The sequence below is a fragment of the Eriocheir sinensis genome, chromosome 5 (genome assembly GCF_024679095.1).
Source record: "Eriocheir sinensis breed Jianghai 21 chromosome 5, ASM2467909v1, whole genome shotgun sequence".
Lineage (NCBI taxonomy): Eukaryota > Metazoa > Arthropoda > Malacostraca > Decapoda > Varunidae > Eriocheir > Eriocheir sinensis.
Window position 1 is genome coordinate 5138059 of NC_066513.1, and position 18962 is coordinate 5157020.

Below are 18962 nucleotides of genomic sequence, written 5' to 3' on the forward strand. Positions count from 1 at the left end.
TGCCACTAAACTTGGATTTTTCAGCCGCCGCCGAGTGGCTTAAAACTACCCACATGCTGTCCAGAAGACCACCTATCAACCCGGACTCTAGATTCTAGGATTAAAGATGAGCTCCGGGAGGGCAGCATGAGCCAATGCAAGATGGCGCCACTATAAACACTTGCCTGCGCCAGAACTGGCTGGGCCGACCATCAGGCCCCACCGGGAAGAAGCCTTGGACCGACCATCAGGATCTACCGGGAAGAAGCCTACCGGCGCAATAGGCCACGACGTAAAAAAAAAAAAAAAACCCCTCATAATAGAACCCATGGAAATAATACTAACACCATCCACACCAAAGCCTTTTCAAACTATCACCAGCTCATAAAACTACCCCTGGAAACAATAACACAATAACCTCTACCAACGCCTTACCAAATGTGTGTGTGTATGTGTGTGTGTGTGCGTGTGTGTGTGTGTGTGTGTGTGTGTGTGTGTGTGTGTGTGTGTGTGTGTGTGAGCCTCAAAATGGATGAGAGTACGGGCCTCAGTCTGCCAGCCAAGCCCTTCGCTGCACTCACACTGAAGTCCGTTCCGGCGGCCTTGTATGTGAGTGATGAATTTGATTGCCTTGCCAACCAATCCCTCTGGTCGAGTAATAGAGAAAGTGTTATAGCGAGGCGTAACAGAAGGACGAGGCCGAAGCTGTTAGGTTTGCGCGAATATTGTCTTTGTCGAAACCGCCGGAGTGGATTTTAATACTCAATGTTCGCTTGTTATCTAAAGTGTTGTTACTGCGATTTTTATTTATATATTTTCGTTATTTTGTTTGTAGTTGTTGTGTTGATAATTATAATGTTCTTACTATTTCACTTATTTCCATAATTTCGTTTAAAAATAAGGGAAGGGAAGGGTATGAAATTAAATTAAATGAAATGAAAGGGAAAGGAGAGGAAAGGAAGGAAATGAATGGAATTGACTGGGAGGGAGGGTAGGGAAGGGAAAGCAAGGGAAGGATGGGGAAGAAAAGGAAAGGAAAGGATTGGAAAGGAAAGGGTGGTAGTAAGGAAAGGAAAGGGGAGGGGAAGGCAAGGGAGAGGAGTGATCATCTTCCTTTCCCTGCTTCCCTACTCCTCGTCACATTCTTTCCCTTCTCGTTCGTTCCTTACCTTCCTTCCTCCCATACCATTCTTCCTTCCCTCCTCCTTCTCTCTCTTTCTCTACCATAAATTAATGTCTTTCCTTCCAGTCCTCCTTACCTTTCCCATCGCATCCACCATCTCTCCTTTCCTTCCTTCCTTAATGTCTTTCTTACTTTTTATTTTCTTCCTCGCTTTTTCTCTCCATCCCCTCCTTCTCTCCTTTTTTCATGTCCTTTCCTTCCTTACCTCCTCCCCCCTCTCCTCCCTTTAAATGCTACCCCCCCTCCCCCCACCCACCACACAGACTCCGCCGTGCCTACAAAAGAGAGATAACCAGTCCGTGAATATTTAGGTTATTCTCCGAGGCGGCGGTAAGCCAGTCTTCATAATGGGCCTCATCATGCACCCTTAATTAACACATTACCTGCGACACACACCTTGATACACACCCTCTCTCAGCCCCGACCCCATCCCGACCTCATCCCGACGCCATCCCGACTCCCCTCTCTCTCTCTCTCTCTCTCTCTCTCTCTCTCTCTCTCTCTCTCTCTCTCTCTCTCTCTCTCTCTCTCTCTCTCTCTCTCTCTCTCTCTCTCTCTCTCTCTCTCTCTCTCTCTCTCTCTCTCTTCTGGGCTTCATTAAAATAAACTTTTTGTTCAAGAATTAAGATGTAATAATTCCGCTCTACAAGAATTTAGTCAAACCCCTCTTGGAATATGCGGTACAGTTTTGGTCTCCCCATCATGCCAAGGACATTGCTAAATTAGAAAGTGTTCAGCGTCGGGCAACAAAAATGATCCCTTCCTTGCGCAACAAATCCTACGAAGAAAGGCTTTCTACCCTTAATATGTTCTCTCTTGAGAAACGTCGCCTCCGAGGAAAGCTGATCGAATGTTTTAAAATACTTAATGGTTTAACGAATGTAGACGGACCAAAATGGTTTATGATCGATGACACTTTACGAACGAGGAACAATGGCATAAAACTCAAATGTAGACAAGTAAATTCAGATTGCACCACATTTTTCTTCACCAACGTTGTAGTGCGAGAATGGAATAAACTCCCATCTTCAGTGGTCCAGTGTAACACGATTGACTCCTTTAAAAACAAGCTCGACCGTCACTTCCTTCAACTTAATATTAACTAGATTTGAAATGGAACGTTTTGGAGCCATCTGATTAATGTAGAATCATTTAGGTTTAAGGACAGACCACCTAGTCTGGACCATGGGCTCTGTGTGGTCTGACTTTCTATGTAAATCTCTCTCTCTCTCTCTCTCTCTCTCTCTCTCTCTCTCTCTCTCTCTCTCTCTCTCTCTCTCTCTCTCTCTCTCTCTCTCTCTCTCTCTCTCTCTCTCTCTCTCTCTCTCTCTCTCTCTCTCTCTCTCTCTCCCTTTCATTTTTCCCTCCCTGCGTCTTTTTGCTCATCACTGATAACAACACCAACAACAGCAACCACAATCTTAGTTATCATCACCAACACCATCACGATCACCACCGCCACCACCAATACCACCAACAACACCTACTTTCCAGAAACCAATTTCGTGCACACACACACACACACACACACACACACACACACACACACACACACACACAGAAAGAGAAGAGAAAGCAAGAGAAAGGAAGAGGACTAAGGAGAAGGGAAGAGAAAAGAGAAGAAGAGGAAGGTAAAGATAAAAAATAAAGAAAAGAAGAGAGGAGAAATGAAGAGAAGAGATAGAAAGAGGAATAAGGAGAAAAGAAAGAGAAGAGAAAGAAGAAGAGAAGAGAGAAGGAGAGAAAAGAAAAGAGAAGTGAAGAGAAATGAAAAGTAGAAAAAAAAGAGAAGATAAATAAATACAACAGAACATAATATACTAGAAGACAAAGGAAAAGAAGATAAGCAAAATGAAGAGAAAGGAGAAGAGATGAGAGGAGAAGAGAAGACAAAAGAGAAGAGAAAACTAACCTTGTTTGGGCGAGGTCGGAGCCACGAGACAGCAGAAGGTGAAGAGAAACACCAGCTGACGTAGAAGAGAAAGGGGCGCCATCCTGCTCCTTTCCTTGCTCTCTTTTCACACTCTCTTCCTTCTCCTCTTTCTCCTCCTCTTCCTTCTTCCTTCTATTTCTCACCCTTCAACCCTTCACTCCATCAGTTATCTCTTCTTCTCTTCTCCTCACTACCTAATTTCTTCTGTTTCTCTTTTATGTCTTCTACTAAGTCTGTTTCTCACCCTCTTTTTTATTGGGTTTCTTCTCTTTTTTTTTGGCATTTATTTTTTTCTGTTTTTCTGCAGTCTCTTTTCTCTTCTACGTCGGTTCGGTTTAGTCTCTCTTCTTATATCTCTTTTTTTTTTCTCCTAACACTTTCTTTTCTCTTTTTTTTTTGTCCACTATAAAAACAGGATATCTCTTCTATCTGTATATTTCTTCTTTTCTCCTCTATCTTTTATTTCTCTTCTCTTGTTTCCTCTCTCTTCGCCTCCTTATTTCTCTTTCCTTTCCTTCTGTTCTATTCCCCTCTTTTCTTTTCTCTTCTCTTCTCTTCTACGGCCATTCCTATCTTTTTTTCAATTTTCTCTTCCTCTCTTCTATGCGATCCTGAACATAATTTATCGTCTTCAGGAAACTTTTCTTCACACTTTACTAGTCTCTATTCTCTTCACTTCTCTCTACTAAACTCCTCAACTCACCCTTTTCTTATCCTTTTGTTCTCTTTTCTTCCCTCTTTATTTCTTCTACGTGGTCCTAAGAACAGCTCCTCTTTAATATCAGTATTTTTAACCTTTTTATCTTCTTTCTCTTCGCGACGTATTCTTCCCTTATATGATTTCTTCACATAGTTTTCTCTTCTCTTTTTTGTTCCCTTCTAAGTTGTCCATCTATATCTTCTCTTTTCTTTCTTTATTTTCTTTGACTCTTACAACTGCTCTTCCTTCTTTCTCTTCTCCTCTCCTCTCCACCCTTTTAACTTTTTATTTTCTCTTCACCGTTCTTTCTTTACATTCCTTTACGATCTCTTCACTCTCCTCTCTGCTTTCTCTTCTGTAAAGGTTCCTGGCTATTAACTATTCTCCTCTTAAAAAAATATCTTCCACTTCTCTCTTCTAACTCCTGATAGCACTTTCTCTTCTTTGTATATTTTTTTACATTTCCTCTTTTCCTTTCTCTTCTTAACTGTGAACACCAGCTCCTCTTCCTTTGTGTCACTCTACTTTTCTCTTCGCATCTCCCTTCTTCTAAATAGCCTTTTCCTATCAGTTTCTGAGTGCACTTTCATCTCCTTTAATTTTCTCTTTAATTTAGTCTAGAAACAATTTTTTTTTTATTATCTCTTCATTCTCTTCTATTCTATCTCTTCACAATGCTCTTCCTTCTCATATATTCCTGTGTTCACCTCCTCTTCTTCTCTCTCCTCCCCTTTGAGTGGCCCTGACAAATATTATCTTCTATTCTTTTTAGCTCTTTTCTCTTCTAATTTTCTCTTCTACACTCTCTAAGCTCTTTTTTTTCTTTTCTCTCTCCTTGCTTTTTTTTCCCTCCTTAATCTCACTTGAAAACAGCTACTCTTCACTTATATTCTCTTCTACGGTCTATTTTCTCTTCCTTCTTTAAGCCAACACTTTTTTATCTCTTCCATTTATCTTCTAAGTGGTCCTATGTCTCAATAACTTCCTCTTCACTTCACTGGGTTGCTGCGTGTCTACTTGCTCTTCTCTGTTGTCTTCACGATACTTCTCTCGTGTTTAGCTGTCTTCTCTTCTCTTCACTTCTCTTCTCTTCTCTCTTCTATAACTTTCTCTTCTTCATTTTCTTCTTGCCTCAGATTTCTCTGCTCTGTTCTCTTCACAAAGGTTTCCTTGTAGAGTTTTTGTCTCTACTTTCTTACTTTCTCTTCTCTTCTCTTCTCTTCTATAATCTTTTCTTCACTTCACCGGATCTCTATATTTCTACACTCTCTTCTCTGTTCTCTTCACGAATTTCCATTGTGGTGTTCATCCCTCTACTCTACTCTCTCTCTCTCTCTCTCTCTCTCTCTCTCTCTCTCTCTCTCTCTCTCTCTCTCTCCTCTTATATCTTCTAAGTGGTCATGACAATATATATAACTTTCTCTTCACTTCATTCTATTAGTAGCTATTTTCTCTTCTCTTGGCCTCACGAAACTTCAACAGTGGTCTTCATCTTTATCTTCTCTCCTCATTTCCTTCTCTCTTCTCCTCTCCCGACACAAGCCTCTCTTCCTATCGTTGTGTCTGTTCCATATTTTGTTCTCTTCATTAAGTTCTCCTCGTCTTCACCCTCTCGTATCTCTTTTTTTTTTCTTATCTTTTCTATAATCGTTTTACTTCACTGGGTTCCTGATTCTCTTTTTTAATATTTTCTGTAATATTCACGAAATTTACCTTGTGTTCATTTCTGTCGAATCTCCTTCTTTCGTTCTCTTCTTTCTGCTATACCTTTTTCTTCACTCCCTTGCGTCTTCAGTGGCCTTTCTCTTCTCTTCTCTTCTATTATCTGCTTTCTCTTCTCCTCTATCCCTTTCGCTGCGTCTCTTCGGTCCTTCACTTCATCAGTCTCTACTTTCTCTTCTCTTTTCTTATCTCCTCTCCTTTCCAAGCACAAGTCTCTCCCTCTGTTGTTGTCTACCTTCTTCACCCTCTTCCTTTATCTTTTCTACTCACTTCTCGGCTCTCTCTTCTTCTCTCGACACAAGCCTCTCTTCTTTCTATCGCTGTCTCCCCTCGTCCCGTCCGCTCGTCCGCCGTCCGTTGCTTTCCCGTGCCGTCCGTCTTGGTTAGGGTGCGGCGCCGTGACCTCTGCGGCTCCGCTGGTGATCTGTTTGGGTTAGGAGTAAATAAGTTAGGCGAGTTATCCCCGAAACGCTTCCATTTTCCGCCTCTCGTTCAATAACTCCCGCCTGGCTGTTAATCGTACCAGGCTGGCTCTCTCTTTCATTCCTTTCTTTTAATCCTTTCCCTTTATTTTTCTCTCTTCTCTTCTATCTCTCTCTCTCTTTCTCTCTCTCTCTCTCTCTCTCTCTCTCTCTCTCTCTCTCTCTCTCTCTCTCTCTCTCTCTCTCTCTCTCTCTCTCTCTCTCTCTCTCTCTCTCTCTCTCTCTCTCTCTCTCTCTCTCTCTCTCTCTCTTCCATTTTTTTCCTTTCATACTTTCTCTCTTCTCTTTCCTCTTTCTGTTTTTCTCTTCCTCTCTCTTTCTCTACGTATTTATATGTATATCTATCTATCCATCTATCTATCTATCAATCAATCAATCTATCTATCTATCTATTTATCTATCTATCTATCTCTACATCTGCTGTTTCAAACTTTTCTCTAGCGTCCTTCCTAGCTCTCTCTCTCTCTCTCTCTCTCTCTCTCTCTCTCTCTCTCTCTCTCTCTCTCTCTCTCTCTCTCTCTCTCTCTCTCTCTCTCTCTCTCTCCCTTCTCTTTCCATTCCCTTCTCTTTCCTTTCCCTTCTCTTCCCTTCCCCTCCTCCCTTCCCCTTTCCCTCCTTCACTTCCCTTCCCCCTCAACGCATTCCTTCTCATTATTTCAATTTATTTAATGTTTTGGCCTGGCTGTTGTTTTGCTGGGTTCCTTTGCTCCCACGAATACAATGAATTTCTCTTGTGTTCCATCTATTAAATTCTCTCTTGCAGTGTATAGGTTTTCCTCATCCTCATTTGCCGCTTGTTTTCAATGCTAACCGCTCTTCCCTCTGAATGTGATAACTACATTTTATTGTGTGTTTTAAGATGCGTTTTACCGTCACCTCTGCCTGTCCCTCCGTTTCTATAAGCATATTAATAATAATAATGATAATAGTAATAATAATAATAATAATAATAATAATAATAATAATAATAATAATAATAATAATAATAATAATAATAATAATAATAATGATAATAATAAGTAGAAGAAGATGAAGGAGAAGAATAAGAAGAAGAGGAAGAAGAAGAAGAAGAAGTATAAGAAAAAGAAGTATAAGAAGAAGAACAATAACAACAACAACAACAACAACAACAAAGAAAATAAAAATGTTAGTCTAAAACGACGACGAGGTAGTTTTTTCCTTTTTTTTTTACCTAAATGTGAAATCTCTCAGGAAAAGGAAAAAAAAAAGAAAGAAAAAACTTAAATTTCTACTTAGAACTGTTGCTTAAAAATCATAATTCATAAAAAAAAGACGTTGTTGGAAAGATCTGTTTTTTTCCTATCATATAGACTCGCTAACTTCGCCTCCCTTGCTTCACAACTTCCGAGCTTTCGCTTTATTTATTATTTCCTCTTTATCTCCTTGTCTTTCCTTGTTTGTTTTCCTCGTTTCTTCTTTCCTTCCTTCCTTTTAATCTCTCTCTCTCTCTCTCTCTCTCTCTCTCTCTCTCTCTCTCTCTCTCTCTCTCTCTCTCTCTCTCTCTCTCTCTCTCTCTCTCTCTCTCTCTCTCTCTCTCTCTCTCTCTCTCTCTCTCTCTCTCTCTCTCTCTCTCTCTCTCTCTCTCTATTCAGGTATATCCTTTCTTTATCTTCTTTCCTTCCTTGATGCCTCTCTTCCATCTTCCCTTCCTTCCTTCTTTCTTTCGTTACTTTCACTTTTTTCTTTCTATCTTTGATTAATTATTTATATTTCTACCTTAATATCCTCTTTCCTTCCTTCCTCCCTTCCTTCTTTCGTTCTTACTCTTAATAATTTTTTTTCTTTCTTTCTTCGTACATTGCTTCCCATCCTTCTTTCCTCACCTTCAGTACTTTCCCCCTTAATTCATTTATCTTTCCTTCTCTCCGCATCTTCCTTCTTAGCTTTTTTCCTCCTTCCTCACCTACTTATAATTTCTCTCTCAATTATTACTTCTTTCTCTCTCTCTTCTTACCTTCTTTCCTTCCCCTCCCTTCTCTTCCTCTCCTCCTCACTCACTCACTTAACAAACACACTAACTTAAAAACAGCCCCTAGTCGAAAATCTTTACCTAATCCCGTTGCTAGTGTAAAAAAAAAGGCCATCATTTCCATAGTGGGCGACAGAGAGCGTTTGATATCCCTCGTTTTTGGCTGTCGGCCCCACCACCACCACTACCACCGCCGCCGAGTCGCGATTGGGGCGAGCGGGAAAAGTGCGGTTCAATCTAGCGGCGCCACCTTCATCTCTGCCGCCTGTTAAATGGGTTAGCGAGGGTTTTGTGCGGCGCGGAGATGAATCCCTTTCAACACCTGCTGCTGATGTTTGATGATGTGAAGCTGCCTGATACCGAGTGAATGCTGCCTGCTATTACTACTGCTACTACATTTTTTTTACTACGTCGTCCATCCAATAGAGCTGCGTTGTGAGAGGTATCTTTTCTCATATCCTTTCACAAAGTAGTTCATTGGCCCCAGCCCGCCAATGACTGTGGCCGACAACCATCTTTATTTAGTATTACAAACTACTACTACTACTACTACTACTACTACTACTACTACTACCACTGCTACTACTATTACTACTACTACTACTACTACTACTACTACTACTACTACTACTACTACTACTACTACTACTACTACTACTACTACTACTACTACTACTACTACTACTACTACTACTACTACTACTACTACTACTACTACCACTGCTACTACTACTACTACTACTACTACTACTACTGCAACTACTATTACTACTACTACTACTACTACTACTACTACTACTACTACTACTACTACTACTACTACTACTACTACTACTATTACTACTACTGGTATCTGTTGGCACTGACACTCATTCAGGTTTTCATGGTACTCCAAAACACACCGACTCATTAACCTTCACTCTTTCACTCTTCGTTACTCACATGTTCTCTTTAGGTTCAGCTCATTATGTTATTCATCAAGAGCACACGGAAAACATGTAGTAAAAACAACTATCATCCCCTGAACTGAGTGACCTGTCTCTTCACCTCTTGTTCTTTTTTATTTTTATTTTGCCGGTGTCGTGTTTCTGGTGGCCCTCCTCTCCCTGAATGTTCTCCCTCGAACTGCGCATGCTCAGAAGCGAATGCAAACAAACAAAGACTTGAACTTGAAGTCGGGAGTCACCCAGCGGTCCCCGGTCGGTGTAGCCTTTGGATTGGCGTTCTCCCGCGCGATTCTATTTCTATCTTGCTGATAAACAAAGTTGTTCTCACGGATACTCCGACAGCATGGCTTCTGCTCGTGCTCACTTCCTTCGCCCCTCCCCTCATACACCTCAAGTACCTATGATGCCCTCTAGCCCCCCTCCAAATCTACCAAAATTACGGCCCTGCATAAGCTGCACAGCAAGACAGTTTTATTTTTTTTAATATCAAGATGCTATTTCCGATAAATTTACCCCTGAATCAATGCATGAAGGCTATTAATTGGCCCTTCACTTCCCTTATTACATAACAGGGCTTTAGTGGATTTATAAATGTTTTTCCTATGAAATATTGAATAAAACATTATGCCCTCCCGTGGTTGAAAACACTGGGGGGGACAGCCATGTTCACGCGACCAGCTGCGCACAGGGATCCGTGTTCATAGCAATCCGCCTTTTGTTTGTCAGCAAAGGGGGACAGCTAGAAAGGGGAAGACCGCCAGAAACACGGCACCGGAACAGCGTTTAGTGGGCTTTTTTGGTTGCTGTTTTTGTGTATTGCCTTGAGCTGCCTCTCTTGCTGCAACAAATATAAAAAAAATCTCCATTCGCACGTCGTTGGCTCTGTTGTGCTTCCCTTGGAATCGCTAAATAAGATATCGGGAATCGCACAAGGTGTTGCGACGATTATATTGCTACCTAATAGGGCAAAACAAATTATGTGTTCTTTAGCGCTTCAAAAGCTCAATTTCTTTTTCTGGGAACTCGAAACAGCCTTCCAGATATATATTCCCAACCTCTTGATATCGTAGAGGTGTCTCCTTACATGGAATTCAACACGATCGGTCTGTCCCTCACTCAAAATCTGAACTTCAAACTTACATGTGTTTCGCATTTTTTCTCTTCTATTATTCCCTCTTTATCATCTCCATTCTCTTTCTTTTCCTTTCGTTCTTCTTTCTCTTCTTCCTTTTCCTCTATTTCTGTTTCTACGCTTTCTACTTCTTTTTTTTCCGCTCCCTTCTCTTTCTCTTACTTTTCACTTTCACACCCTCTTTCGTTCTCTCTTGCAGCGAGGAGGTCGGTATTCCCAGATATCAGGAGTATTGCTGAGGGGCGGAGAGGAGTGAGTGTCCGCGAGGAATATATGAAACAGCTTAGGGTGATAGAATGCGTAACGTGTCCTCTGGACACTGTCCAGTTCTCGACCTGCGAACAATGTGAGGGAAATAAATAAAAAATCTCGCTGATATGAGAATGACTAAAATTTTAGCGTATTCAAAACTTGTCATCTGCTGATTTACTAACTTAGGGCCATATACTTACACACATTTGCCAAAGGCTTTCGTAAGAGTTGTCGGCATTTCCAGGTGTAGTTTTATGACCCTGGTGGTAGTTTGACCCTTCTTCTCCATCATGAATTTAAGAAACACACATCTGACAATTGGCCGGGCATTTCCAGGGAAAGTTTTATGACCCTGGTGGTAGTTTGACAATTCTTTTGTACAATGAACCTAAGAAACACACATCTGACAAGGCTTTCGTAGGAGTTTGGTCTGGCTTTTCCAGGGGTAGTTTTGTGACCCTGGTGGTAGTTTGACCTTTCTTCTGTACAATGAACCTAAGAAACACACATCTGACAAGGCTTTCGTAGTAGTTTGGTCTGGCATTTTCAGGGGTAATTTCATGACCCTGGTGGTAAATTAACCCTCATTATGCATCATGACTTCTATATATAGTACATTGCATCCTTCTCTCTCTCTCTCTCTCTCTCTCTCTCTCTCTCTCTCTCTCTCTCTCTCTCTCTCTCTCTCTCTCTCTCTCTCTCTCTCTCTCTCTCTCTCTCTCTCTCCCCCCATAGTTTTTCTTTCTTATCTTTCCCTTCCAAAGCGTAGAAAGAGGAACAAGATAAAAAAGAAAGAAGTGTTAGGAAGGAAGAGAGAACGAAAGAGTGTGTGAAAGCCAAAAGTAAGAGAAAGAGATGAGAGAGGATAAAAGAAGAAGTAGAAAGCGTAGAGAGATACAAAGAGAAAAACAGAGAAGAAAAAGAAAAACAAATTAGAGAGAAAGAGAAGGGAGACGATAAACAGACAAAAATCGAAGAGAATAAAATAGGGAAACACACACACACACACACACACACACACACACACACACACACAGAGAGAGAGAGAGAGAGAAAATCCATGCATATAAACACAGAAAAAACATCCACACACACACACACACACACACACACACACACACACACACACACACACACAGACATGTACCACCTTGTCACCCCCTCCCCTAACGTCATGGCAGCCACCGTCTCACCCACTCCACCAGCCCTAGGGCAGCCACTGTCCTACCCAAGCTGCCCCCGCGTGGTCGGCCACGCGCCAGCCGCCTTGCACCATGGCAACCACAGACCCTTCCACAGCCGGCCCGCCCACTCCTGCGGGCCGGGCCTGCGTGGTGTGCGGGAACACGAGCGCCACCAGCGCTGGCTGCGGAGCCACGTTCTGCCGCCCCTGCAAGGAGTTCTTCCGGCGGCATAGCAACGACCCCCGCCCAGCTGCCGTCTGCCCACGCAACGGCAACTGTCCTCAGGTTCGCGGCGGCCGCACGTCCTGTGCACCATGCCAGATACGTCGCTGCTTCGAAGCTGGAATGCACGCAGACCCGGGGCCAAGCAGCCAGGCGCCCACCGAGGATGAGCTCTTTTGCCCTCTCTGCAACCAAGTCAACCGCCTCAAGCGGACCCTGAAATGCACCGAGTGCGACCGCACCCACCACCTCACCTGCGTCGGCATCACACAAGTCCAGGCTTCAAATTTACCGATCTGGCATTGTGACGCCTGCCTCCGCGACGTCAACCTGCGAGACGCAGTCCACGATGCATCCGCGGCGAACGAGGCGCCACCTAACGATATGGCCGCGGCGGTTGCTGCAGCACGTCCCCCGAAGACACCGTCACCGGGTTGCCTCCGACCTTTCTAGCGGCATAACAGCTGCACTTGTGCGGCGCACTCCTTCCGCCTGGTGGCGCCTCTTCTCCTACATGTACCGCAGCCCCCTCGCCATGCCCGCTGACCCACCGTCCTCCAGGGCAGCGGTCACCCGGATCGATCCCGGAGCGTCAGCGGCGACCAACGAGGACGCACTCCCCAGGCGCGACTAAAGGAAATGCGCAGACGGGGACATTCGAGCGGCCCTCCGGCTTCTGGCGACCTCGTACAGCGTCGTCTCCCCCAGCGAGGAGGTCGTCGTCGCTCTCCGCGCTAAACATTCCCCCGCCACACCTGACGAAGCCCTTCCAGAGCTCCCCGACCTCTACCAGCATCGCCTCACAGTGGAGGAAGCTGACGTGCTTGCAGCCATTAAGTCTGCGGCCCCTGGCTCAGCCGCCGGCCTGAACGGTGTGCGACCCCTGTACCTAAGCCAGCTGGTGGCCAGGTACACCGCTGAGGTAGGCCGTAGACTGCTTAGCGCGCTGACCGAGCTCTGCAATGCTGCCCTCGGTGGGGACATCCCCGAAGACGCGAGGCAGGCGTTTTTTTTAGTGTCAACCTCGTTGCCATCAGGAAAAATGATGGCGGCGTCAGGCCGATAGCTGTCGGATCCATCTACCGACGACTGGCGTCCAAGATCCTGGCTAGGCGCATGTCATCCGCCCTGGCTACGAAACTGCAACCCGTTCAGCTGGGCGTCGGTGTGAGGATGGGCTGCGAGGCGGCGGTACACGCCGTGCGAGAGTACGTCGACGCCCACAACGGAACCCAGAACCATGTCATCGCGAAACTCGACCTCACCAATGTTTTCAACACCGTTCACAGGTCGATAGTGCTCCGAGAGGTCATCCGCCGCTTCCCCGCTGCCGCACCACTAGTGTCACAAGCTTATTCACAGCCTTCGCCCTTCCACCTTGGCTCCATCCGTCTTTGGTCCAGTCGCGGCGTGCAGCAGGGCGACCCTTTGGGCCCGATATTCTTCGCCCTCGCGGTGGATCCGGCCATACAGACTCTCAGATCGCCTCTCAACCTGTGGTTCCTGGATGACGGCACCTTACCTGGGCCCATGGAGACCGTCACCGCCGACCTGCACCGCCTATTCCCCACCCTCCGAGAACTAGGCCTCGAGATTAACCCGCGCAAATGCGAGATCACCAATCTCGACGGCCAAGGGAGCGCCAGCACGGATGAAGAGGGCCGGACTGTACGTGCAGAAGGAAACGACGTCAGCATGAGGGACGACGCTGCCCCCTACACCAACGACGGAGCCCCCACCGATAACGACGCGAACGCCGGCCCTCAAATAGACACATTCTTCAGCGTCGCCCCCCCCACATCCCTCACAAGTATCTCCTTCCACGGTGCCCCGATTCATGCCCACGGCATCGAAGAAGCCTTAACCAAAATCGAGGACATCACCAGGACGCTCATCGATAGGACGGCCAACATCGTCAGCCACGCGGCCCTCTTCTTTTTATCTAGGTACGCAGCAGTGCCGAGAGCCACGTACCTGCTGCGCGCAATACCAATCTACACGGCTGGAGAGTCCTTGCCGGCCATCGACTAGCTGATGCGGGAAGCGACTTCATGTAGCTGCAACGTACAGCTTGATGACGACGCGTGGACTCAGGCCTCCCTGCCGCATCGTTTTGGAGGTTTGGGCGTGAGGCGGCTGGCCGACGTGGCACTGCCTGCCTACATCGCCTCTGTAGAAGCTTCACGGGACATGGTCTGTACCATTAACCCCCGTCCCAACGGCGACAGACCGCCCCGCCTGCCCTCTGCATTGAACGTTCTCACCACTAACCAATGCCCAAACCTCGACCCAGAGCTCAGGCTAACGCAGCGCAATCTGGACGAGGCGGCCTCCACGCATCGCCTGGACGACCTGTTAGCCCGCGATAACCAGGTCGACCGAAGTAATGGGTTTAAACTGGATAAATTCAGATTCAACAGGGACATAGGCAAAAATTGGTTTACTAACAGGGTGGTGGATGAGTGGAATAGGCTTAGCAGTCATGTGGTGAGTGCCAATACAATTGTCACATTCAAAAATAGATTAGATATATTCATGGACAGCGATATTAGGTGGGGTTAGATACACGGGAGCTTAGGGTCAAAGGAGCTGTCTCGTACAGGCCTACCGGCCTCTTGTAGACTCCTGCGTTTTTATGTTCTTATGTTCTTACAACACCACACAGCGGGGCCTGGCTGTCAGCCGTCCCCGTCGAGGTCCTTGGCCCCCTTTTGCCCGACGAGGCTGTCCGCGTGAGCGTCGCCCTGAGCTTGGGCACACGCGTCCAACAACCTCACAGCTGCCGCTGTCGGGCCATGTCCGACGCTATGGGCTACCATAGCCTGTCCTGCCACAGGAACCCAGGTCGACTGCCCCGCCATGCAGCCCTCGATGACGTCGTATACCGGGCCCTGGCCGCCGCTGGCCTCGCTGCCATCCTCGAGCCGCGAGGCATGGACCGAGGAGACGGACGCCGACCGGACGGCATCTCAGTCTTCCCGGTCAGGCGAGGCAAGATGCTGATGTGGGACGCCACCTGCATTATCACATTCGCCACCACCCACATCATCAACTGTGCTTCCGCTGCTGGAGCTGCCGCACGCGCTGCCGAAGAGCGCAAGCGTCACCGCTACGTGGCCCTCGCCCAGCGCTACGATTTTGTACCCCTTGCCGTGGAGACAAGTGGCGTGTTGAGGCCTGCCTTCGAGAACCTGCTGCAGGACATCGGCAATCGCGTCAGCCAGCGCATCGGGGAGCCTCGCGAGACGGCGTGGCTGAGGCAGCGCATCAGCATTGCCGTGGCGTGTGGCAACGCAGCAGCGATGTGTGGTCCCCCGGACTGTAGCCCACACCTCTAGCCGAACCTCGCACACGCGCACACGCGCACTCGCGCACGCGCACACAAAAGCACACACCTACACACATACAGATATTTTCCATCCTCACAGCAGCCTGCGGGAAGGCCGGGGCAGCTGCCATCACACTCTGTGATGCCAACGAAATGAATATTGGTGGAGACGTCATAAAAACTCATACAGATACACACAAAAAAATACGCACACACACGCATACACATATACACACGCTGATAGATAGATGTATAAATAGATAGATAGGATAGATCACACACACACACACACACACACACACACACACACACACACACACACGCCTCCCCCACCGGTCTCTCTCTCTCTCTCTCTCTCTCTCGTTTAGGAGTCTATTTCAGAAAGATGGACTCCATTTGTCCGCAGTCCGAGCGGCAAGTTTTGGGAGGTTGCCTCACGGCGCTGTTCGAGACTTTAGAGCAAAAAACGAGTCGCGCGTCCACACCCCGTCCACTTAAATATAGATAGTTGTCATGCGGCCACCACTTCACTAAATCGTAAAACAACTAACAACTCCGTTTCTCGAGTTATAACAAAGACAATTTAAGGGTTCTTAGCTTTAACGCTCGAAGCTTAAGAAATAAGATCGATGAATTGCAGTGCCTAACTAAAACAAGACTTTGATGTAATTGCCGCAACTGAAACATTTATTGACACCGCTAATAATGATTTAATATCTGAATATAATATAGATAACTTTATATTTTTCAATAAAGACCGAGTTAATCATAGAGATGGAGGAGTGACTCTTTACATCACAAGTAACTTACAGCTCGTTGATAAAACACCAGAGTACAGTACTGTAGAACACTTGAGCGTGAATACAAATACCGATGAATTAAAAATCAACATATCCGTAACTTATAGGCCCCCAGGCCAATCACGCGAGGATGATGAAATAATGTATAGCGTTTTGCAAAGAACTCTCCGAAACAGTGATGCATTGATTTTGGGCGATTTTAATCCACCGCATATAGACTGGCAGACACTCATAGGATCCGAGGGGGAATCGCACAGGATGTTAGACTTCGTTGAAAATAACAGCCTTAGCCAAATGGTTAGTGAACCAACGCGCGATAATAATATTCTTGATCTTGTATTAGTAACCAAAGAGAACTTAGTTGACAATGTTAGGGTTGGCGAACACCTTGGATCATGCGATCATAGACTGGTGCGTCTTGACATAAGAGCTCACACAAGGATTGCAGATAATAAGGTATTGGTTCCCAATTCTAAAAGAGTGGATTTTGAGAGAATGAGACAGTCATTAACGAACTTTCAATTAGTATCCAACATCGACGTCGAAGAATCTTGGCATGACTTTAAAGCTCGATTACTAACTGAACAAAATAAATCCGTGCAATCTTGTGAAAAGTGCCGAAAAGTTAAAAATCCTCCGTGGTTTAATAATGAAATCAAACTTGCTCTCCAAAAGAGGAACTTGTTATATAGGCAAAAGAAAACCGATAACTCAACCGAAAATAGTACGCGGTACTACGAAGCAAGACGACAAGTCAAAAGTTTAATCAAACAGGCGAAACGGAGGTACGAAGTAAACATTGCGGTAAATTGCAAGTCAGATCCTAAAAAGTTTTTTTAGATATGTAAACAACAAAAGAGAGATTCGAAGTGGGATTGGCCCATTAACTGATAATTCGGGCAATATCGTGACAGACAGCCAACGCATAGCGAACACTTTAAATTCTTATTTAATAGTAATTATATCGATACTGCTGCTATTCCTAACACTATTGAAAATTCCAGTCATTATTTATTTGGACTTCCAGAAGGCGTATGATAAAGTCCCACACTACAAGTTGGTTCATAAAATCAAGGAAATTGGTATCGGGGTAGGCTTCACGAATGGATCAAGCACTGGCTAAGCAATAGAAAGCAAAGAGTTGTAATAAATGGAGTGACCTCTGAGGCGATGCCAGTCACCAGTGGTGTCCCCCATGGCTCTGTCCTGGGACCCGTTCTCTTAGCCATTTACATCAACGACATTGACCTTGGTCTCAATAATTTCATTAGTAAATTTGCGGACGACACGAAAACTGGCAATGCGGTACTTACGGAATGTGACAGGCGGAGCCTACAAGAAGATTTGCGTAAAATATCAGATTGGTCAGTAAAATGGGAAATGTCTTTTAATATAAACAAGTGCCAGATTCTGCAGGTTGGATCTAGAAATATAAAAGACTATGAAATGTGCGGCGTTAAAGTTAATGGCGTTCATTCGGTCCAAGATCTTGGCGTCACAGTCGCGTCTAACCTCCAGTTTTCCCAGCAGTGCAACGAGTCCGTTAAAAAAGCAAACAGGATGATGGGTTTGAATAAGATATTTTTTCATTCAAGAATAAAGATGTCATACTACCTTTGTATAATAGTTTCGTCAGACCTCATTTGGAGTATGCCGTGCAGTTTTGGTCTCCCCACCATGCGAAAGACATTGCTAAATTAGAAGGTGTTCAGCGTAGAGCAACCAAGATGATTCCTTCATTACGAAACAAACCCTACGAGGAAAGGCTGTCACATCTAAACCTGTTTTCTCTTGAAAAACGCCGCCTCAGAGAAAAACTAATCGAGTGCTTTAAAATACTTAACGGTTTTACCAACGTGGATCCAACCAAACTGTTTGTGATGGATGATTCGACGAGAACGAGAAATAATGGCACTAAACTCAAATGTAGACAAGTTCATTCAGATTGCACAAAATTCTTCTTCACTAATGCTGTCGTTCGAGATTGGAACAGATTACTACCGTCAGTGGAGCATGGTAACTCGATTGCATCTTTTAAGAATAATCTTGACCGCTATCTCCTTCATCTAAATGTTCACTAGGTCAGTTCAACGCCATGGTTGGCGCATAATAACTGTCACTTAGGTTTAGGACAAACCACCTAGTTTGGGCCTCAGGGCTTGTGTGGTCGATGTAATTATATGTAATTCTCTCTCTCTCTCTCTCTCTCTCTCTCTCTCTCTCTCTCTCTCTCTCTCTCTCTCTCTCTCTCTCTCTCTCTCCTCCCGTAACCAGCTGCTGCAGCTTTTCCTCGCCGCTAAACTAAACCGCATTACTTGCGTCGGTTTCAAAGAAGTATTAGGCGGTCCCTTTTAATCTTGAACTGATCGGTCTAACAATGAACGCTGGCATCTCGCTCCCCCGACCAGCAATATTATACTGAAACCAGAGTGGCCAGACCGTTTTAGCGCTGGCTCCACTGATCTCTAACCAAACTGGCTTTGAATTCGTTTATGTATAGAAACCATACACTCGTCACCTGTCTCCATATGTCGCACAAAACAACTCTTTTTCGCGTTTTTTGTCTGTTTCATTCTCTATATAGCGTGAATATTTTTTTTAGATTCATGGTACAGAAGAATGATCAAACTATCACCAGGGTCAAAAAGCTATCCCTGCAAATGCCCCAAACTCCTACGAAAGCCTTGTTGAATATGTGTGCTTGGGCTCTGAAATGTCCCTTATGGACAAAAAAAATCCACAGTTTGACATTCGAGGAAGGGTTGGGGGGGTGAGCCAAGGTGGTAGGATGAGGTACAGGGAAGAGCAGGCGTGTTCCCCCTTGACTCTTACCAAACGTGGAAGCTCAGAGTTCGTATTCTCAGACGCTCACATCAGCCTCTCACATCAACTATTTCCAAAGTCCGATAAGGAGATTAATCGGGTTCTCAAGATTTTTTTTACGTGGTTGGTGCAGAAGAAAGGTCAAAGTACCATCAGGGGCATAACATTACTAGCACCTGAAAAGTCCTCTCTTTCCCAAAACCACCACCACTACCATTACTACCACCACCATCACAATCCCTTCGCCCCCTCACCCCCCCTTCCACTAACACCACAACCATCACC

General features: G+C 45.3%; 1 protein-coding gene across 1 annotated transcript in view; it reads right to left on the minus strand.

The window, feature by feature from the left end:
* The window catches only part of LOC126983746 (kin of IRRE-like protein 2), a 107347-nt gene extending 101403 nt beyond the window's left edge, over positions 1 to 5944 (minus strand). Inside the window, exon 1 of the mRNA XM_050836825.1 lies at positions 3075 to 5944. Within this exon, the coding sequence (XP_050692782.1) occupies positions 3075 to 3156 (82 nt within the window). The 5' untranslated portion in view covers positions 3157 to 5944. The remainder of the gene's footprint in view (positions 1 to 3074) is intronic.
* Between the last annotated feature and the right edge of the window lie 13018 nt (positions 5945 to 18962).